General features: G+C 42.6%; 2 protein-coding genes across 3 annotated transcripts; one reads left to right on the top strand and one right to left on the bottom strand.

The window, feature by feature from the left end:
* The first annotated feature begins 8,637 nt into the window (after positions 1 to 8,637).
* Positions 8,638 to 11,136, top strand: LOC134069070 (rho GTPase-activating protein 25-like). The gene is made up of 2 exons (XM_062524925.1): positions 8,638 to 9,688; positions 10,596 to 11,136. The coding sequence occupies exons 1-2, from the start codon at positions 8,829 to 8,831 to the stop codon at positions 10,831 to 10,833; spliced, it is 1,098 nt and encodes a 365-aa protein (XP_062380909.1). The 5' UTR covers positions 8,638 to 8,828; the 3' UTR covers positions 10,834 to 11,136.
* A 612-nt stretch (positions 11,137 to 11,748) lies between these two features.
* LOC134068406 (mitogen-activated protein kinase 9-like) lies at positions 11,749 to 22,775 on the bottom strand. 2 transcript variants are annotated; one of them, XM_062524001.1, is made up of 12 exons: positions 22,676 to 22,775; positions 18,375 to 18,529; positions 17,773 to 17,902; positions 17,483 to 17,541; positions 17,250 to 17,388; positions 16,302 to 16,467; positions 14,667 to 14,738; positions 13,885 to 14,067; positions 13,477 to 13,601; positions 13,289 to 13,352; positions 13,119 to 13,196; positions 11,749 to 12,854 (listed from the first exon to the last, which is right to left on the bottom strand). In XM_062524001.1, exons 2-12 carry the CDS (start codon positions 18,488 to 18,490, stop codon positions 12,781 to 12,783), a joined length of 1,206 nt encoding a protein of 401 aa, XP_062379985.1. In that variant the 5' UTR covers positions 18,491 to 18,529; positions 22,676 to 22,775; the 3' UTR covers positions 11,749 to 12,780. The 2 variants fall into 2 exon arrangements, with proteins under 2 accessions (XP_062379985.1, XP_062379984.1); XM_062524000.1 differs by having other exon boundaries at positions 11,749 to 12,926.
* Between the last annotated feature and the right edge of the window lie 292 nt (positions 22,776 to 23,067).

Raw genomic sequence — 23,067 nt, forward strand, 5'->3', positions numbered from 1 at the left:
AAGCTTGTCTTTATACTTTTTTTTTGTTGCTAAGAGAGAGATCAAATGGGGCAAAAGCGAGAAAGGAGGCAAGTCCTGCTATTTCTCTTGTTCTTTCCTCAGTGCTCTCTCTCTCTCTCTCTCTCTCTCTCTCTCCTGCTGTGTAGACTGATGAGGCATGGCTGGTTTGTGGATCAGTGAGGGGCTGGTCTCCAGGGAGCGGGAGCAGCCCGCAGGAGAGCGAGGATGACGAGAGGTTAGCCTGGGCGCTGGGGGAGCAGCTAGCGGAGACAGGAGAGCCCATCGGAGGGAGTCCAGGCACGGCCAGAGCCGCTGGGGGAGAAGGAGGCACTCCAGAGGAGATGGAGGGAAATGTTCTGACTTCTGACCTGGACTTCTTCCCATGCTGAGTTGGTACATGACAGTCGCTGTATAATCTTTGCTTTCATTACATTTGAATTGGACGGCTGACACCCCCATCCCATAGTGTGGGGACAGCAGTGCACATGGCTCTGTATGAAACATGCATGTGTTATTGATCTTGTCTGTTTGCCTCAACCTTGGGCCGCTGCAAGGGATCCAGCCAGTGTTTGTGTTCACCACCTGCTCCCTGCATTCACTATTCAGTCTGCACACACTCACACTGGGCCATTATCGCCTCCTAAAAACATATTGACCTCCTGTCCTCCTCCTCCCACACTGTGTGTCTTTTCTACTCTTGCCAGATCTAGCTATACTCAAATGTTCTCTCAGAAATGTTATAGCAATATTCATTAAAAAAAGGACTACAATGCTTACGTAACACTATAAGCATGAGATTGGAGGAGGTGTTTAGCACAGCAGCAGAGGCCAAATTCATTAGCTTGGGCTCCTGCAGCTGCGGTCAATGACATGATAATGGAGAACATGAGTGAATACATAAAGTTAATTTAAAATAAATTGCATTCTGTCTTAAAAGGAGAAACTAAAGGAGTTCCACATTCCCCCCCCCCTTAAGCTATTATCTGGGACAGGTAGGTGTGAGAGGTAAGAATATTATTCTGAAGCAATGACGTAACGCAAACCACCGTGTTTAATGGAAGAAATGTACATTGTATTAGCCTACTTGAGTCTATTAAAATACATGCTAATAAATGCATAGAGACATCTCTAGAGTTTAGAAGAGTAGTGGAAACACAGGGACAGCACTAGGGCACCAGAACATGTCCTACATTAATCATGGGAACAAGTGAGTGGTTCTACAAAAAGATTAGAACGGTTCCACGGACGCCTGACTGGTGAAGGTCAGACGGCTAAATCCCTGTTTGCTATGAATAATGATAGGAGTGCACATGAGGGGATCATGCCCGTGTGGAGCGGAGGACAATCACAAGCTGTGGGGCTATCAACGGCAATGGGCTAGGATGTGGGGATCGTGTGTACTGTGCAGTCTTTACTGTCTTGAGAGGAGATATGCAGGGACATCCAGGAGAGGATTCCGGAAGCAAAGCTTTGAAAAGACACTAAAGGGAAAAAAAAAAAGAATTTCAATTAGTATGTTAGAGTAATCATTTAAAATTGAACTGAAGAGGATTTGTGAGGCTATAACCATTGAGATTTTGATAGCAAAAGCCAAAATCCGACTATGAATGTCCAGGGTTCCTTTGAAATGATCGCTTAAGAATTGACTCTGTTACTCTGGAAGCACTGGCAGCTGTAGGGCAAAATACTGGATCCAGGGCAATGGCGCCTCTTTGACAGTTCACTGGCTGGTGCTTTTATGAGCCAAACAGAACAGATACCAGGCAAACACACACACACACACACACACACACACACACACACACACACACACACACGCACACACACAAACACACACACACACACACACACACACACGCGCACACACACACACACACACACACACACACACACACACACACACACACACACACACACACACACACACACACACACACACACACACACACACACACACAGGAATCACACATACAAGTCTGGATAGAGCAGTAAAGCTTTTTCTCCCCCCCCCCCCCCCCCCCCATCTCTCTCAGCGTGCGGCTGAAGGGTCTGAGTTGCAGATCCATGTCCATTAGATGGCATTCCCCACATCTCTCCCAGGAGCCACAGTGAGGTCATCCTCAGAGCAGGGATGCAGCAAAGCACCACTGATGCTGAAACCAGGCAGTTCTGGATGGCTCTCCAGATGCTCTCCAGACACCAGACACCACACCTTCTCCCTTGTGTGAATTACCCCTAAATGCAAGTGAGGTATCCAGTAGGCCGACACAGTGGGATGCATCAAATAATGCACAGGCCTGCAATGTAGCATATGGTGGAACAGAAGGAAACATTCCCCACTTGCAAATGTCATTCAATATTTGCCATGAAGGCATGTAAATTCACATTAGCTCAGATACTTTTGAATCCAAAACCTTTGTCACGATTCACCCTCCTGTCCACATTACATCATTGCATCCAAGCCCCCGGAAGCAGAGAAATGTGGATCTGCTTGCGACCCTGTAGTTTTGACTTTTGTATTTGTTTTTTAACCACCAAACTATGACATATCGGAGGATAACAGCAGTCCAAAAAGATGTGTTATTAGATATATTATAGAAATGATACCTATATTATTTTTTTCTTTTGTGCTAAAGCTGTACAGTATGTGTTCTGGAGACCATGACAGTTTCTGGGTGCATGTGGCATATGATCATTGTGGAGAGCTGAGGACTCTTGGCTGAGGGCCAGAAGTGAGGAACTGAGTTCAGAGAGGAGTTCCTAATGTTGGGGGCATTCAGCGTAGCCTATTTGGGTCAGCTGGTCATGTAAAACTGCTTCAAGTCAAAGGAGATGTCCCTTTTAAAAATCCATTTCAGTCTGGTATTTTCTGCCCTCATTCCCATTCCTTTCCTCTTCACTTCTAAATCATAAGTTGTGCTCATCCAACCACATAATCTTCTGTGGAGAGAAAACTCATTTTAGCTATTGAAGTAACCAGCCCCTTTTCTTCATCTGTTTAATACTCTGCAACTTGAACCACAATTGACAGTGACCTAATGGAGGATCAGGAGGGATGAGAAATGAGATAGATTTACAAATTCAGATTAAGGAATGTAAATTATATTTGAAGTCCAATGAAATTCCCTATGTACCGTACACTTGATACTAAAATGGGCTTTTAAGGATAATGGCCTATTACTCACCTTTGAAGGAATATCTGGGACTACACTAAAGTTGTGGGCCACAAAGGATGGGGCATTCTGATTTCTGGGTGTGGGATGTTTTCATCTTAAATTGCAATGGTTTAGGTAACAGGTATGAAATCCCTGGAGAAAATACAAAATATCAGAACTAAGCCCAGGCCATTTGTAAATACTTATAGAACAGATAACACAGGCCTTTCCGTAGTGCCATTACAAGATCCGCTGGGATGCAGTAGAAATGTGCATGAGATGATTTAACCTACATTTACACTGCAGCCCTCTTCAGCTCCGTCACTCCCCTAGTCTTGCTCTCCATGCAGGAGCTGGACCTTTCCCCTGTGTCTAATAGTTAAATAATAGCTATGGCACAGGCTTGCCTTAAAAGGGAGGAGATCAGACAAAGGCTCGTTAAGTTGCTTCCTGGGCCCTAATTGATTTTCCTGGATCTACAGCTCTAATGAGGTCCAGGGGAGCACTCATTACTCCACTCCATGTTGCCTGAGATGCAATGGGACTGTGAGTTAAGTGAAAAAAGAGGAATTCAATTACACTCCATGGCATGGAAGTCTGGCACACTCTGATAAATCAAACCTCCAGACAATCCTCGAATATCTCCAGCCCTGCAGTGGGCACATGGTACATGTAGCTCATAACATGGTGGAAAATATGGGGAAAGAGCTGTGTGGATGTGTTCCCGGGGGACACACTGGGGGTAATATGTACTACCTATTGCTTCCTATTAAGGCCAGTTTCAGCGCCTGCTGTGCTGGAACCACTGAATGCTCTCTGCAGGGCTGGGATGATGGAGTCACTTTGTCTCCATTAGTCAAATTAGGGACAAAGCTGGCTATTTCAAACAGGAACTTTTACACATCACTGGAAACAAGGTGGTAAACATTACTTATGGTTCATTTCTACAAACTAAGTAAGCATCAATATCACTAAACAGCACCTTTAAATAGTATTAATCTATTCTAAATTAACAACAGTAAATGCAGGCAATTATAACAGACCACTGTTTCTCTCTATTCAGTTGAGAACAAATATGTTGTCATCAAAGGTAGCTTTGGCTACATATTCATGGATAGCTATTCTTCGATGTCGCTCCATCCCATTTTAGAATGTGAAATAAATGAGATGAGCATGAAAGGAAATGATCTTAGTCCATGGCTGTTCAATCTCAGTTCAATGACTGCTGGCTCTTGCCAATGTATTTTTTTTCCTTTTGAAATATCCATCACACTAAATATAGATGAAATGAAATACTGTCGTCTCATTCATCTCTCTTGATAAAAAGCGTAGACCACTAGTGTCTATGAAATTAGATCATACAGTTGATGTCAGACTGTAGTACGGTAACTAGCAAAATGTGCTGAAGACCTCTGAATTAAAAGGTGAATATGTTGATTCATCATCGACCAGACATCTGACCATGCACTTACAGAATGTCAAAACTATATTTTCAGCTGAAAGCAGCTGAAAAGGCAACCAGAGGCGTGGTGGCTGAGCTCTGTTCTGAGTGGATGCGGAGGGGGAATGAGCACCATCTTCTCCCCTCTCTCTTTGTGAGGCCTGAATGAGAGGTCTGTGATTATATCTGACAGATTGCTTTGTGGGCTTTAAAAGGAAGACAGAATGCTAGAATTCAAAGTGTGTTTGAAATGAATGGGCCATAGAACAAGACAAGGCAGAGGGCAGGTATTTAAACCCAACCATAAATACAGGTAAAGTCAAAAAGGTTGTTCACGAACTAGCTTTTTAATGACTGTTTTCACTATGTGTAGCCTACACACATTTCCTACATATTCTGATGAAAAGAGATAGTTTGTGACCCTGGGAACACTATAGCACTCTACAAACATTTCACGAATTCAAAGTTTACTCTTATTGGTCCGTTTCTGTACAGTAATTTCCTCTTCCATTCAGTCAACTAGACTTTGAAAGAATGAGATCAAGCCATTCCTCTGAGTGATAGAAATGTCTTATTACCATGCTTTGTATTACAGTAAGGGTGACTATCATACGCTAGTGTGATTGACAATAGCACTAACATCCTCTTTTTGTTGAACTTCAATAGAGGGAAGCGGTATTGAAGAAAAAATGTGCACAGATCGATTTTCTTTCAGCACACACCCCCTAAGAGAAACAGAAGCTGAAAAGATGTTCCAATGACAGAATGAAAGACAAGCAGCCCACACAGGGCACATGGATGACGTACATGCACTCGTTTTGTACCTGTGTGGGAGTTGATGTGTGTTCACACGAGAACTGGTTATACGTGTGTGTGTGTGTGTGTGTGTGTGTGTGTGTGTGTGTGTGTGTGTGTGTTGTGCAGTCCCTATATGTATACACATGGTTGTGTCAGTATGTGTGTGTGTGTGTGTGTGTGTGTGTGTGTGTGTGTGTGTGTGTGTGTGTGTGTGTGTGTGTGTGTGTGTGTGTGTGTGTGTGTGTGTGTGTGTGTGTGTGTGTGTGTGTGTGTGTGTGTGCAGTGCCTATATATGTATACACATGGTTGTGTCAGTATGGGTGTGTGTGTGTGTGTGTGTGTGTGAGTTGTGCAGTGCCTATATGTATACTTGGTTGTGCCAGTGTGTGTACAGTATGTGTGTGGGGGGCAAGTGAATGCTGCCTTAGGATGGTAAGGGCTGATGATGCACCAGAAGAGGAGGGGAGCTATTTTGATACTCTGTCACGGGGCTGCTGGTGCTGCTGCTGCTGCTGAGGATGGGAGTGTGAGCTGTTCCCACGCACCACACCACACAGTGACTGATCACACACCACAGGCTGCTGCTGCTGCTGCTGCTGCTGCTGTCGCAGGGCTCTCCTCATGCTCCAGCATCTTTCAGCTACAAGAGTTTATATGCAAAAAACACCTGTGTCAAACTTACTGCAATCACCCTGTTAGCTTAGTTTGTGTTAAGATCACAGAATGAAATAACCACCCTTGGAATCTACCCACAACTAGGCATAGGAGCACATGGGGATAGCTGAAGGTTTCGCTTGACCATCACTGTGTCTAATCCTCAGTTCAATGGAGTCTTGAGTAAACCCACTCCTCTTTCTCTCCAAGTGTCTGTGCTGTGCTGCCACTGACAATGACCTTGTCCTTCCAGGGATGAAAGACAATGTAAAGGATTAGCATGATGCTAATGATGGCAGAAGTGGCTAGAGAGAGGCCGCCGTGGGATCACAGCTTAGTTATCAAGGAGAAACACAGAGCGAGAGAGGAGAATCAGCTTGGCATGGACCATTACGGTCTCACTATATTGAAAATCTGTCACAAAGGTAATATCCTCGTGCTGTAATGGTATGCAAATGTATATGGACGCTCTCAAAAAAGGGCACCGTTCAATTTCACCCCCCCCCCCCAACATAATGACCACCCTTGCATAATTACAGTTCCATCTTAGCTACTTTTTTTTTTATACCTCTTGATGCTTTATTATTTAAAACAGGGATCAGAGTTGCCATGGCAGCTGTTGTCGTGGTTACAAACAACTACGCAGGTCTAGGAGAGTGAGGAATGTCTTGTGCTCGCGCATGTCTCTCTCAGAGCCATGGCTGAACTGAACACATGAACTGATATAGACATTTCACACTAAGAAATAAAGATTATCCCTAAATTATCAGTCATTTTCACTGTGGTACTGAATCACCCCAATGTATTCTGAATTAAGACAGTGAAAGTAGCTAGATACCATGTTCTTATAATTTCTGAACCAGTTAGGCCTATGGCTTTTATCGAGATTTGTTTCACATGAACAAATCCTTTCAACACGTTATACCACATTCCAAGTCACTACTATCTACCCCCATTAACAACTCTGATTCATATGCATTTTTCATATGCAATATTGTAATTTAATTTTCATCAAAACACCCTTACTGTGGTTTAAGCAACAGCTAATTTGGAAACAGTCTTAAAGTGTATGCAGATGTTTTCCTTGATAATCCTCAGACTTTCTCAAATAAGATATTTGGTTTCATGGTTAGTTTTAGCGACTGGCAATTCAGTTCATTCCAATGGAAGACTCATGCACAGGAATGAGGGAAGAAGAAGTGTTTTGTGGTTCACCAGCACTTGACATAATGCTGCCTTGTGGCTTATTTGACATTCTACTCTGTGGTATGAGGACATGCCTCCCTGATCACCACAGTGAGTCCATGTGAATACATCTCCACCTAGTGATCAACATCATCAACTACATCAGACCGGAGATCTCTGTTCCCAGTTTCATTATTGTGCAATGCAGTGTCCAGTTAAATGCCCAATGTCAGTCTGCAAGGAAAGACCAAACATGTCATTACTGGTCATTTTGGTCATTCCATAGGTCATTCCTGGGTAGACAAGATACAGTGCAGTTTAATCAGGTGAAATGTGGCTCATTTTCTTTTTTCTTTTTTTTTTTATGGAAAGCCATCTTTACATTCCAAACATTTAATGATTACAAATGTCAGCAAATTGTGTCATAGAATGCATAGCCTCCTTCAAAAATCTGTTGATATAAAGACACTCTTGTACCATGAGCTCCTGATAAATAATTTTATATTGTGAGGTTTCGGGCGTTAGCCCTTCCTCAGACAATTTCTTCGATTCATTTGATATCCAGTTTGTCCAGCACCCAGATTTTAGAGATTGGATGTGCATGCTTTGCTTTTTTTTATTTTTATAAAGATACTCCTGGACATATTCCATATCCTCAACCCTTTCTATCCTAGATTCTCAGCTATTGGAAGTTCCTGAAAGTCATATGAACATGTAAACATACAAGATGTTGCCCTTTTTAACCCTCAAGAGGTCTCACCATTGCTTGGTCTTTCTATCATCTGGCTCAGAGTGCAGTTGCTGGAGTTTGATTTCACTTTGGTTCATATTGCGCGACAGGGAGAGGGTCTGCAGTCGGCCGACAGCTCTTGTGTCATGTTTGTTGTTTTAATGTTTCAATGTTGCCAGAAACAAAATATTAAGAAACAAAATAAAATAAATCATCAGTAGACTTGAATTCAAGTGCTGTGCAATGTACAACATGATCAAATGCTACCACTGTCTTAAATATTGCAATTACTTTGAAAACATGATGTGTTTGGATTGTAGGAAAAGACATTCTGGTCAACAGGAGAGTTCAAAGTCAGTGTCTCTGCAGAATGACCCTACGAACATTTACAAAAGACCATCAGCAAGATGAAATTTCTGCTTGCCAAGTAGTGTACTGTACCTCAGTACTGTACTGTACTGTGCTGTACAAGTATACCTCACTGTCAGTGAGGCTCACAATTAGAACACATGTGCACTCCTCTGAATAAGGATGTGCTCTTAGATGACTTGGCCCTCCCACTGGGAGCTGGGCAACAGCTGATCTTCATGTAATGCAGAGAGAGAGAGAGAGAGAGAGAGAGAGAGAGGGAGAGAGAGAAGAGAGAGGGAGAGAGAGAGGGAGAGGGAGAGAGAGAGAGTACATTGGTCCCGTATCCCTCTCGTGTCACACCACAACACTCCGTGTCAGAGGATATGCCCCAGGTGGACAGAGCCATTGAGCAGCAGGGCTAGACGGGAGACCCAGCCCCTAGTGGACCTAATCCTCACAGTGTCCAGTCCTCCCTGACCACGCTGGTCCCACTGGCCATCTAACTGGGCGGGCCATGGAGCTGAGGACCATTCCCTTGGGCACACGCAGAAGGGCCAGCTCTGCCTTCACTGACCCTCTGTACGATAACTGCCTGTCCCACTCAGAGAGCAGCGACCTCGGGGTGACCAGCGCTCTCCCTGCCCCGGTCACCGTCCTTCCTGCCGCGGTTCCCACGCTCCGAGGGAGAGAGGATGGCAGCGGTCCAAGCGGCCCAGGAAGCAGTGGATGGGCCACGGGGGGACAGGGCTGGCCAAAGCTGGCCGCTGAGGACCATGACACTGTTAGCTGTGGCAGTACACACGAGAGCATCCTCTCCCTCTACGACAACCTGGAACTGCCCAGGAGCCCCACGGAGGACAGCCTGGACACGGACCGCAGCGAGAGCGCGTCGGAGCTCTCGGAGCCCAAGGACTGGACAGACTTCACATGGAGGACAGAGAACAGATGGATGTCCTCTTGTGAGAGTCTGGAGGACAAAAGCCGAGGAGCAAAAGGCCAGCCCAACAAGAGAAGCGGTTGCAAACCCGACCCCTTTCTTTTCACGGCAGTGGAGTCCAGGCCAAAAATCTTAAAGGTTCCACACCCGTTCTCCAGCACAGAACCTCAGACGCAACCTTTTGTCAGAGACATTGCTGGAGACGTCTTACATCAAGGCACTAGAGACCTCCACGCTCCGCTCTCTCTAAATCTGCCGCTGGTCCCAACCCCTTACCCCTCTTCCTTACCTGCGGCTCTTCCACCATCAACCAGCCACCCTGAGGTCCACGTGGTCCAGCAGTCCAGCCAGCCGTCCAGCACAATGACCGTGCTTCTCACCAGCATCAAGCAGCAGATAGCCCGACAGAGGGACGAGTATGAAAGCCAAATAAGGAGGTAAGGCTCATTTTGCTTTCAAATCCTTACATTTCATTTTTGAAATAAGAGGCAGAAAATCCTTTAAAATTATTGGCTATACTGAGGTGAAATTAAATAATTTGGTGTAGACATCATTAGACAGCCTGATTAGTTCCTCTTCCTAAGTGATTGGCTTTCCTTTCAGCATTTTTACTGTGCAGGGCAAGGTTGAAGATGTGTGGGGTTAATGGAGGGTTAACTCCTATGGTTTAAATCGTGATGTTGTTTTCTCTTCAGTCAAGTCTCTGCAGCCATAAACAAAACAGGAAAACAGGCACTGAGATGAAATGGACTCTATTTCTAGTGTAATGCTGGAAGCAGCTATTTGCAGTGCTGCTGCTGAACAAGACACTCCCACATACTTCCACCCAACTAATATAGACTCAGAGGAAAGGTCGGACTTTCAATCCTTGCAGAACATTTCCTGGTTCTTTTAAGATAAGATGAGAGTGTCTGCTATGTCTACAAGCAGCACAATCACTTTGTCGTTTACAAGGTGAACTTTAGGAAAGGATGAATACAATTAAAAAGAAGTTTACATGCTTACTGTAGCTCCTGGGAGGTTTTTAATCCATGGACCATGGGAACCCACTCAAATATCTGGGAACAATTCTGAAGCAGACACACAGTACTGTAAGTGGTACATGCAATAGAGCCATTAAATGATTATGACTAGCACCCTCTTCAAAATATTTGAAGTAGAAATGATCAGTGTTGTCACTGTATAACTTCAACTAGGGCCATCACAGGAGATGGTGAATAGCAAGTCAACAGCAGCCCCAAACTCAATAAAGATGCCCATGCTGATTAGGCTCCTCTGTTATCTGCCTCCATGTGTACTCTGGCCTCCACCTGGCCTCCACCTGGCCTCCACCCGGCCCGTCAGGCTGGAGCAGCGGAACGAGGCGCTGGAGGCGGAGGTGCTGGGGCTGAGGGCCAACCTGGAGCAGCAGCGCCGCTGGTACCGCGCCGTGGAGCTGCGGCTGTGTGAGGTGGAGCGGGCGCGGGCCGACGCCGACCGCCGCAACAGCGAGCTCCAGAGCCAGATGGAGCAGTTCTTCGACGCCTTCGGCGAGCTCACCAACGAGGCCAAGAAAACCGAGCGCATCGTGCAGGGTTTCTGACACATGACAGTGACACCCAGAAAATACTACTCTCATGTACACTGGTGTTGATACCAGTTCTAAGCAGAGGTAACAGTCATCTGGTTTTAGGTGGTATGAGAAAGGTAATTCCCAAGTTTATGTTTTTAGGTCCCAGGGTTTCCTTTGGTAACTGCTACCATTACTGTAAGAGTGCAATAACCTGCCAATATTGTCAAAAGTTGAAATTTCAATTAAAAGTAACTCATAAATGAATAATTGCTTTCCATGTTTCCATTTTGAATTAAGATTTTTCTCCATTTAATTAAAAACAAATTTCCTGGATTCAAATAGATCATTTCATTGAATTTTGTCATCATATAGTAAGGCTCATTTTCCTGGCAGCATATCTTATCCATGCCTGGAAAGGTTTCAGAGCTGAAGTTCAAGTGTTCCACTACTCAAGAATAATAATAATAATAATAATAGTGATCTACAGAATATGTGCTTCTGAAGTCATGATTAAAGGTTTCTGTGAAATACTGTTGTGCATTCAAAGCATCATGCGCTTCACTGTTCCTTCAGAATTAACAAAAAAAGGCACACTAACTAACACAAAGGGTATACTCATGATATTTCATGACCGACCGGTTCACAATCATAAACCACTTTTCACATGACCATGGAATTCATTTATAATGATCGAAGACATTTATATAGCCAGCTAATAACGATCTTGTTTTCTTTGGAGGTAAGTGTGAATTACAAAGTAGTCACATAACATATTATTATGTGGTAAAATACCAATTTAAAGCTTTTGAGCCAAGAGCTGTTACACACAGTCTAGCTGTCTTTTAGCGCTGGGTTATACTTGCTGGGTTATTACGTACAGTATTTTACGCACACTGGCCGTTCCCACAGAAACATCACAGAGAAAACAAAGACCAGTTTGCAGATCATTTATAGAGGCCATTGCACAACACACAATGCATACTATGGTCAGAACACTTCACAATTCAACTTGTGAGATGTCCTCATTTTAATCCACATCCACTTTGGGGTCCCTGTACTGTATATAATGTGTCCTTCACATGTAGAATGTACTCAGTATATTAGTACAAGGAGCATATGGTCCAGTGGTGGTGGATCATATCATTACATTCATTAAATAGGCATGCACACACACAGAGTCCTCTGGTAAATTACACTTACTCAGGAGCACACACATGCACACATGTTTGTTAACAACAAAACAAAGATGAAGGTTTGTAAAACCAAATGAATATTTTGGCAGAAGGCAGGACTGCATGCTTACTTTTTGATCATCAACAAAGTCACTTCGTTCAGCTCCCCAATATGAATAGTGCTGAAAGCGTACAGGTGTTTACAGGTGCTAAGAAACATTCAGTTCTCAGTTGCCATGCCAGTTTTTCTGACCTCTACGTCAGTAGCTCTTCAGTGAACTGGACATTTACATACCAATCCATCTAACCCTGATCACAACTGGCTGTAACTGATTTACCACAAAACTATTTCCTGAAATTAATGAAGAACTTATACACCCCTATACGGATACACCCTGCACTGAGATTCAAATAAAAAATGGGCATACTGAGCCAAATTCAGTTTAATATTAAATACTTTGGTTCATTATTGTCAGATGAATAAATAAAATGGAATTGCACATTGCTACTTGAAGTCTACTTCAAGTATATTTCAAGTAATTCAGACATGCACCACCTCATGGAATCCACAGTAGTGGTGCTATCTTGGTATAAAAGGCCACTAGATGAAACTAGAGTACATCTGGGACCGAAATCATATTGGCAAGATACTGTACCAAGAACCACCTTGGGCTGAAAATGGGACTTCACAAGTAAAGACCCACATAAATATAAAACAAAGCATAACCATGTAACACCAGGGGGAGGTGTTGTGTGGGGGAGAGGCCGATGTGTGCCACAGGCAGTGTGGAGATCTAGCGTCCCATCATAGGCCCTCGTCCGGCGGGTCACTGAGGGGGTCCGCAATGCTGCTGTCGGTGTCCGAAGCAAGAGTCTGCTCTGTGGACACGGAAGACATGTCATAGATGGAGGCGGACTGTACGATGCCTGTGGCACTGCTCACAGCTGAGTCTATCATACAAACACGCACACACACACACACACACACACACACACACACACACACACACACACACACACACACACACAAAATACAAAGGACGAGACAAAAAAGATTCTTTTGTTACTGGAAAATGTCACCGACTGCAGACACATGATACCAATTGTGTGTGGCAAGCCTACAGAGAAATGGATCATAGATACCCAATGACTCCTCCCTCTGCAGTCCCGTGTTTAGTTCACTTCTATCCTCCCAGTCCATGATCTCTTCAAATATCAACACTGTGGAAAAAGCAAATCTCAGTATAGCATACTCAGGGTAGTCCTGTCATTGTACAGATGACTTGTATTTCATTCGCTTGAGGAGGAATCACCTTTCCACTGCTCAATGCTGTGCTCTCGCTCATCCAGCTGCTTATCGGAAATGTGCGGAGGTGGCTGTGGAGCATGCAAAACACAGACGGAAGAAGTCGAAGTAAAAACACACAAGTGAAAACATCAAAACAAGCCATGAGAAGGCATGAACCCCCAGGTGTATATCTCAATGAAATAGTCTACTCACAGCTTTGACTTCTGATGGGTCATACCACAACTGAATGTAGGGGTGATTTAAGGCTTCCTGCACAGATATTCTTCTCTCAGGGTCAATAACAAGCATCTTGGAGAGAAGATCTCGTGCTTGGCTGGCTGTCATGGCAACAATAAAACTTTGAGAGATGGTTTTGCTACCAAGGCAACAGCCCTGGAGGCCAATGGAGCAACAGGACTGTAATGCAATTTATTCTGAACCGTTTGCTCTTTGCCACAACCTCAAAAGTTCTGATAAAAGGATAAACCCGTCATGAAAAATATATCTTTTCTATGTGAATAAAAGGTGTACAAATAAACAAGGCACATGAACTTTCATTCCACTTTAAATACACAGAAGTGCAGTGAGAGAAACACAAAGGGTCCGGAGCAGAAGGCTTACTTTTTAGCTTATCTTGTTCAGATTCACAGGGGAAGGCCCAGTCTGGCAGCACCTCAGCAAAATTGATTCCTGGGAACTGGGGCTTACTCATGACATAATTCCTGACAGTTTCCATGAGTTGACTCATAAACTCCAAGCATGGTGTACCAAGGACTTCAATAATTTTGTTCCACTGGTCAATGTCTGATCATTGTGGTTAAGATCTTGTTGTATTAGGATGGTGAAGAGACATGTTTCCTCAAAATGAAGCAAAATTGTCTCAAAATGGAGCAAAAACAAATGATACAAAATTACATCATTTGTTTCTCTTTCAAAACTTTGAATGAATGTAATCATATAGCTGAGAGACAGTATGCATGCACATTCCATCAAGTCAGTAATGATGCAGGGTGTTGTGCAACAGTCAGAGGAGACTGCCTCCCACTGGTGGCAGAACAGGCAACATTCTCATAGTGCAGAAAGGGGAAGAGAATGGGGAAATGAAACAAATGAAACATGGGATAAAATGGAAAAGGATACATACATAATATAAAATGGTACGCAGATGGCAAACAGAACACAGAATCCACAGAAATAAACACAATCTGTAGAAAGGGTGAACAAACACAAGTGATTACACGGACATGTATTTTTAATATGATAATATATGTCTATCTTATGTCTATAATAACACAAACGTCAATAACCTGACATGACATGCAAACAAGTGCCAAACTCAAAAACTCATTAAACACCATGGTCAGTATGCACTGGTTAAACAATAACACTGCCAAGAAGGATACAGTCTTTCCCAGGAAACAAGATCCGGTGCAGAACCATTTCCGCCATTATGCAGCCTACAGACCATAGGTCAACTACAAAGAAGCAGGATCACGGTTACATGGTAGAGGTACACATAACACTATACGCATGAGTTACTGTAACATGTGTGGTATACATACCACTATACAGTATGTATGAGTTCAGATAAATATGTTTGGCTGCTCAGAGAATAACTGTCCACCTTTGACTGCCCCCCCCCCCCCAGCCCCTCTACCCCCCACTACTTGAATTGGCCCTATACAGCAATCCCAAAAAGTCGTCATGGCCTATTTCTTTTAAATTGCTTTTTGGAAAATAATAACATGGTTATGGTTATGGTTATGGTTATGGTTATGGTTATTTAGCAGACGCCTTTGTCCAAAGCGACATACAAATAACATGTCATGTCAAAAAACATGTCTGCATCTGGTATTTTGTTGATTTTTTTCAGTTGAAAATTGACATTTAGTTATAAAATGAACTATTTATATTTTCATCACCCGACATGCTCGAGATCAAGCAGTGACAGACAACGCACGCGCAGAGAACTGTCAGTGTTCAGGACAGCAAAATGGCTAGCGTTAAACGAAAAATTGATGGAGAGTGCAGAGTTTTCAAACAACAGTGGACCAATGATTATTCTTTTGTTCAGTGTAAGGACTGTGCAGTTTGTATTACACATTATGCAAAGAAAGTGTGTTTTCAAAGAATATAATGTGTGTTGTCATCACAAAACCTGCCACAAAGAGTGCCAGGAATCAAGTGTTGATATAGCAGTGGGGATGGCTATGTCAGGCGAGGAGAGAGACAGGGTGAGATCGGGACATGACCGCAGGCTGGAATTGAACCTAGGTCGTCATGGGTACTAATACCCATATGTGATGCCAACCAGGAAATTGTGGTTTTGGTAGAGCACATCACATATGTAATATGGTGGTTTTGGTAGATCACATCTCACATGTAACATGGTGGTTTTGGTAGATCACATCTCATATGTGATATGGTGGTTTTGGTAGATCACATTAGCCTGACGAGCCAGACCCACATCAAGATGTAGGGTCTGGGAACTCACCGTAGTCAGGGCTCAATCGGAGGGGTGGGATAAACAGTTGTCTTTCAAATTCCCTCTCTGCAATAGGATAACGCTAAACGAATCATCTTCTTGTTTTCAAGTGGCAGGATGCATAACCTTCCCTCTCCTCGCAATAGGATAACGCTAAACGAATCATCTTCTTGTTTTCAAATAGCAAGATGCGTTACCGTCGCAACTTCTGGTCGCATGTCAGTCACCATTATGTTAAGCCCGCCCATCTACTTTATACACGCTGTGATTGGCCCGCTTGATTTTCCAGTACTCAGCTTCTAAGCTTTATGGATCGTGCCTAGACTGCCCCGCCAGCCAAATTACATTTGCTGCCGCTAGGGGCGTCTAGATTTCTAAGCTAAGATCACATCTCATATGATGTAACAATGAGTTTGTTTGAGACTTTTTATTTATTTAAGTGTATTATTTAAAGCAATAAATTACTAAAGTAGCATATGTTATTATTAACTCCCCATTATTAACTTTCTAGGAGGGCAAAACCTTCATTATAGAAGACATATTTCTCCCTTACCGTTCTCCTTGTACTTCATCCCTAAAATGACTTCTGGTGCCCTATAATATCTGGTCACCACGTAGGGAGTCATCATGAAATTAGCGCAGGCCGTCCGTGCAAGGCCAAAATCTAAAATCTTCAGTGTGCAATCCGTTTGGACCACAATGTTGCTGGGCTTCAAGTCCTGCAATACAGAAATAATATAGTCTATACTCAGATCTCTGTCTCACACACACACACACACACACACACACACACACACACACACACACACACACACACACACACTGTGGGGCGAACATGTATTTGATACCATGCTTAAGTTGCCTAAAAAGAGGAATATAAAATCATCATTTGACAATTGATCTTAATGAATCTTAATCAAACAGCTAAGGACACCAATTTTCTTTGTGATTGAAGAATGTATCGTACATAAATACATGTTCTTCCTTAAATGTTAGGGGGAAGGAAGTATTTGACCCTTATGTTAAATTCCCATAGAAGCAGGAGGATTTTTATATTTTCTTATTTTTAAAGGCCAGCTATTTCATGGATCCAGGATAGGCTACTATGCATCCTGATAAAGTTCCCTTGGCCTTTGGAATTAAAATAGCCCCACATCATCACATACCCTTCACCATAGCTAGAGATTGGCATGGTGCTTTTTCCAGTAGGCCTATTAGCCTGTATGATGCTCATTGAGCTCAATGCAAATCAAACAGGCTAATAGGCCTACTGGAACATTTACTTGTTTACGATACATTCTTCAATCGCAAAGAACATTGGTATCCTTAGCGGTTTGATTTTTACTATTTTTTTTAATTAGGCATTAAGATCAATTGTCAAATGATGATTTTATATTCCTGGTATCAAATACATGTTCTCCCCATATAGAGAGAGAAATAGAGATAAAAAGATAGAGACAGAAAGAGGGAGAGAAAGATAAATAGATCTTCAAAAAATCACCCTGTGAATGATTCCAGCCGAGTGGAGGTGATGAATTCCACAGAGCATCTGGTAGAGCAGATAGGACAACCTCTCATGGTCCAGATCCATGTGGATAACCTGACAAAGATTGGCATCCATCAGCTCCATCACAAGGTACCTGGGGAGCACATCACAACAGCAGGATAACGATGTCTTCATCTGGTCCATTCACACTAAATAAAGACTGTGACTGAAAGCAAACAGACACTTACAAGTCCTGAAAATCCTCCAAAGATTTCTGAGGTGTGAAGACATTGATGAGTCTGATAATCTGCATACAGAGACAGTTTGCGTCAAATGAGTCGTGACAATTCACATGATGGCTAGTCAGCTGGGGCAGCATCATGTTTCCCATAGTGTCCTATCCATTAAAGTGACAGAAGAAACGGCCTGTACACCATACAGATTAAGAATCCCAAATCTGACTCACACTGAGAAATTCAAAACCGTGCTAGAGTAGTGATGGTCAATAGTATTTGATGTTCAATAAAATGGCCCATACATTTTTGTGGTTGACACACTTGAGCAGGACCAGCTCCCTGTAGGCCCGTTTGGCGTGGGTTTGGTTCTGGAAAGGACGACTCAGTTTCTTCACTGCAACTGGGATATCCAGAACTGTGTCCATAGCAGAGCTTTGAACAAAAAACAAACAAACAAATAAAACAGATATAATATAGATTATATGAAATGTTGTTCTTACATTTAAAACGTGGAGAAATGCTTGTGCTCATTAAATGACGCTGCACTGATGTTGTAAGGCTGCTGAGAGCAATAACTAGGGAGAAGTGTACTATGAGGTGCTGGAGGTATTCTGATAACAGAACAGGGCCGTGCTGCTCTAGCTGTTAGATATCTGGACTTCCCAGTGTGAGGAAGAGAGTGATGGGCTCAATAGGAGCTGCCACTGCGGTGCCCCAGAGCAAGGCACTTAACCCTGGACTGCTCCACAGGGCCCTCCCTGTAATTAGTGCTCTTACGTCCCTCTGGATGAGAGCAGCAGCTAAATGCCTGCATACAAACACATGAAGAATACTCACTGGACTAATGAATTTCTGTAGAAACTATTTAATGATGCTGAGGGCACACTTTTTAGCAGTTGCTTACCACACAATTCCCTGTGCCCCAGATCCAATGGCACGAAGTTGTTGGTAGCGTTTGAGTATATTGAAGGTTGAGTCCCCCACTTGGACGTTGTAAAACTGCTCCCCCTCGTCTGTCATCCTGCCACAGCGTTGACGTGTGGTGTCAGGCTGACCAGACTAAAGGACACACAGCTCAGTAAAACACAGTTGAAACCTTTCCAAGTTCTTGTTAAATAAAACTCATTCCGTTTTTGTAATACTTGGGTCATTAACAGCAGACAGAGGCTACAGTATATGTTTTTAGATCTGCAATATAACATTCTCGAAGCCTTCTAGCAGTAGTTTAAGGAAGTTAATACTGTACTGCAACAGAAAAACGTCTTTTTTTCACTCATGGTTGATGAGTCCTATGACATTTGGTGCTCCAGAAGGCTGCTAAAAAATAGAAGCTTTTGGTCAAAGTTAATTAAATTTGACAAGCTGTATTCTTATTCATTTTTGTATGCATGCCATATTTCATGCAATTAGGGGACTGATCCCCTAATCACCACTTTTAGATGTGTGTGTGTGTGTGTGTATCTGTGCATTAAATCACCTTAGACTTTTTACATTTACACGCACACATGCACACACACACACACACACACACACACACACCTGAAATATACACACACTCACTCACACACGCACCCCCCCCCCCCCCCCCCCCCCACACACACACACACACACACACATACAGTGCCTATAGAAAGTTATCATACCCTTTTGAAATAGTTACTTTTTTTGTCTTACAGCCTGAAATCAAAACCCATTTAAAAAAAAATCTTTTCCAGTTTTATTAACAAATTTAGCTGTACAACATCAAAATAATGAAAAAAAAGTAAACAGTTCTGAAAATTAATAAAAAATGAAAAACTAGAATAACAGGGTTGGAAAAGTCATCATACCCCTGACTTAATACTTTGTAAAGCTTCCTTTTGCTTTCATTACAGCCATCAATCTGTTTGGATATGTCTCTATTATAGCTTTGCATACCTAGATAGGGGAATATTTGCCCAATTTTCCGTACAGAAATGTTAAAATTTAGTCAAATTCTATAGGGAATGGCGATGGACTGCTCTCTTCAAGTCAATCCACATATTTTCTATAGGATTTAAGTCAGGGCTCTGACTTTGCCACTCAAGGATATTCACCATCCTATCCTTAAGCCACTGCTTTGTTCTTTTGGCAGTATGTTTAGGATTATTGTCGTGTTGGAAGGCGAATGACCTCCCCATCCTCAGCTGTCTAGGAGAGGGACGCAGGTTTTCCTTAAGAATGTGGGTGTACTTGGCAGCATCCATTTTCCCTTCTATCCTGACCAATTGCCCAGTTCCCGCTGAAAAGAAACATCCCCACAACATAATGTTGCCCCCACCATGCTTCACACTAGGTATGGTGTGTTTTGGGTGGTGTACTGTGTTGGTTTTCGCCAAACATTGCGCTTGGAGTTCAGTGCAAAAACACATCTGGAATATTCTGCTACCATGTGGAAAAAGCTTATATGGTCAGATGAGACTAAGATCGAACTTTTTGGAGACTAAGATTGAAGTTTTTGGACTGAGCTCCAGGCGCTAACCAAACACAGTATACACACCCAAACACACCCAAAACACACCATACCTACTTTGAAGCATGGTGGGGGCAACATTATGTTTTGGGGATGTTTCTCTTCAGCGGGGACTGGGCAATTGGTCAGGATAGAAGGGAAAACGGATGCTGCCAAGTACACCAAAATTCTTGAGGAAAACCTGCGTCCCTCTCCTAAACAGCTGAGGATGGGGAGGTCATTCGCCTTCCAACACGACAAAAATCCTAAACATACTGCCAAAAGAACAAAGCAGTGGCTTAAGGATAGGATGGTGAATATCCTTGAGTGGCAAAGTCAGAGCCCTGACTTAAATCCTATAGAAAATATGTGGATTGACTTGAAGAGAGCAGTCCATCGCCATTCCCTACAGAATTTGACTAAATTTTAACAATTCTGCACGGAAAATTGGGCAAATATTCCCCTGTCTAGGTGTGCAAAGCTATAATAGAGACATATCCAAACAGATTGATGGCTGTAATGAAAGCAAAAGGAAGCTTTACAAAGTATTAAGTCAGGGGTATGATGACTTTCCCAACCCTGTTATTCTAGTTTTTAATTTTTTATTAATTTTCAGAACTGTTGACTTTTGTTTCATTATTTTGATGTTGTACAGCTACATTTGTAAATAAAACTGGAAAAGATTTTTTTAAAAATGGGTTTTGATTTCAGGCTGTAAGACAAAAAAAGGAACTATTTCAAAAGGGTATGATAACTTTCTATGGCTATGGCTATGGCTATGGCTATGGCTATGGCTATGGTTATTTAGCAGACGCCTTTGTCCAAAGCGACATACAAATAAATAACAATACAAATTAAATTAACAGTGAACAATTACAAACTAGGGAGAATAGTAATATTATCAGTAAAACAATAATTTTAAGCACTAACCTAATGAGGCACTGTATATGAATATACTCTCACTCACACATACACACAAACACAGTTACACAGGTGTGTACAGACACACACATACCCACACAGGTATGCACTAGAGATTGCAATATTCTGGGCAGATTCCGCAGCAGCACACACAAAGAGCTATTTTTTAATACATTTTTTAACATAGAAATGTAATCATCTGATGGATAGCTGGTATAATAAATGGAGCCGGTGAACCGATAGATTCTTCTGAATCTAACTCAGTCTAACTTCAGTTGCAGTAGGCCTATCAAACTATAATGTTCCCAGTGTGGGACATTCATTTTATACTAAATGCACTGCGTTAGGGAACAACCACTTTTTTCTTCTCATATCAACATCCAACTAAAAAAAAGATTTCATATGCATTGCATTGATGCATATGCATTTCTAGGAGGGTGAGGGAAAAGTGGGAGTAAACACATGCAGGAGGAGTTTGTTCTGTTTTGCGCTGAAAAACTTCGGTCTGTTAAAAGCAGGTAATCTAATTTCCTAGCCTGGATGCCAGCTGAACTGAGCCACACCCACAACATTTGAGGTCGGAAAGTCATATTCTGACTAGAATTTTGAGTAGCCTAGATGACAAAGTCAGTCTACCAATTTCCAGTTAAATGTATCAATTATAGAAACTTTCAGAGACAGCTGAATAAGTATTCATCCGTTTTCGAGAATATGACGATGAGTGTTGGAAAACGTAATATTTTTGTACATTTTAGTTAATTGTTTTTTTTGTCTGTGATGCTTAAAGGAGCTGTAGGAGTATAGGGGCATTGAGAGAAGTTAAGAAGCAAGATTGACTATCTTCAGATAGGCTAGTGCACCGGCTCTGTGGGTCATACATTGACTCTATTTAGATGCGAGTTAATGAAAATATTCTTAAAAATAAGAATAAATTAACAAGTAGACGGATGCTTTGTTTTCCCCAAAAATATAAGGGCTGGATTGCACGAATTTAAGGGGTTTAAAACAATACAATCAGGTATGAAGATCAGACATTTCAGAACAATTATTTCAGAATTTGAAACACCTGAATTCATCAGTTATGTCTCCCATCATTTCAAATTTCTGTGATAGGCAACTCCATATGATGAGAGAGAGAGAAATAAATAGAGCACAATGACTCATGAGTGTGGGCAAGCATGCAAGCATGTGTGTGTGTGTGTGTGTGTGTGTGTGTGTGTGTGTGTGTGTAAGGGGGGCACTGTGAGCACACCTACAAGTTTGAGAGGTTTTGCAAAGCAGTGCGTAATTCATGTTTTTTGTTGATGACTGAGAGCATTACATTTGAACAAAGTCTAGCAGACCTGTGACAATATTATTTATAGAGACAGCACCCTTCCAGTAGGCTGGTGTTAATTCGGTTCATTAGGATGGAATCATTTTCAAGAAGTCATTTTGTCTATCCATCCCTCTACGATCTTAGCTGTAGGCTGCCTCTCAAAAATGAACATCACAGCTAGATTACTTTTTGTTAGATTGATTAAGGTTGGCTTCATCATCACTTAGCCTATGCCAGTGTAACACTAACAGATTATCTACTCGACAGCGTTTTCACTGTCCACCTATACTGTAATGCCCATTGCCCAGGCTAGCTATAGGCTATGGTTAGTGCCTATGCAATCCGTCCGTATCTCAACGAATTTCCAGTCATTTATTACGTTTAACTGACCCTTCAACTCACAGAATAACGCCAGCGAGTCGTATTACACTGTACTTTTCAGCGGCAGCCAAGAACCGGCGTTTGTGCATGCAGAGGCAAACCGGGCTCCACCTACCTTGACTGATGTGTTCTGCTCTATCGTGCCTTTATCAGTTGAGCAACGCCAACACTCTTATTACCTTTCCTCGACACAACAACAATTTTTTACAACCCACACGATGTCCTTAATACTTAAACCTTGTACCGACACATTACAGTAGCCTAATGTGTGTGATGATGGTTAGAGAGGGCGGCTGACACGTGTTTCACGTCATCACGCCCTTACCGGGAAGCTGGGATGACACTTCATAAACTGGGGCATCCTTCGTGACGAACATAGCCGACAAGAGAAACATCTGGTATGGCCTGATACAATTGTATTCCCAGGGAATTTCCTTCATACGTTTTAAAAGGAATATACACTGCATACACATGGCTGGTGTAATTAGCGAGAAGATAACACATTTT

Source organism: Sardina pilchardus, chromosome 21 (genome assembly GCF_963854185.1).
Source record: "Sardina pilchardus chromosome 21, fSarPil1.1, whole genome shotgun sequence".
In the NCBI taxonomy this organism is placed as follows: domain Eukaryota; kingdom Metazoa; phylum Chordata; class Actinopteri; order Clupeiformes; family Clupeidae; genus Sardina; species Sardina pilchardus.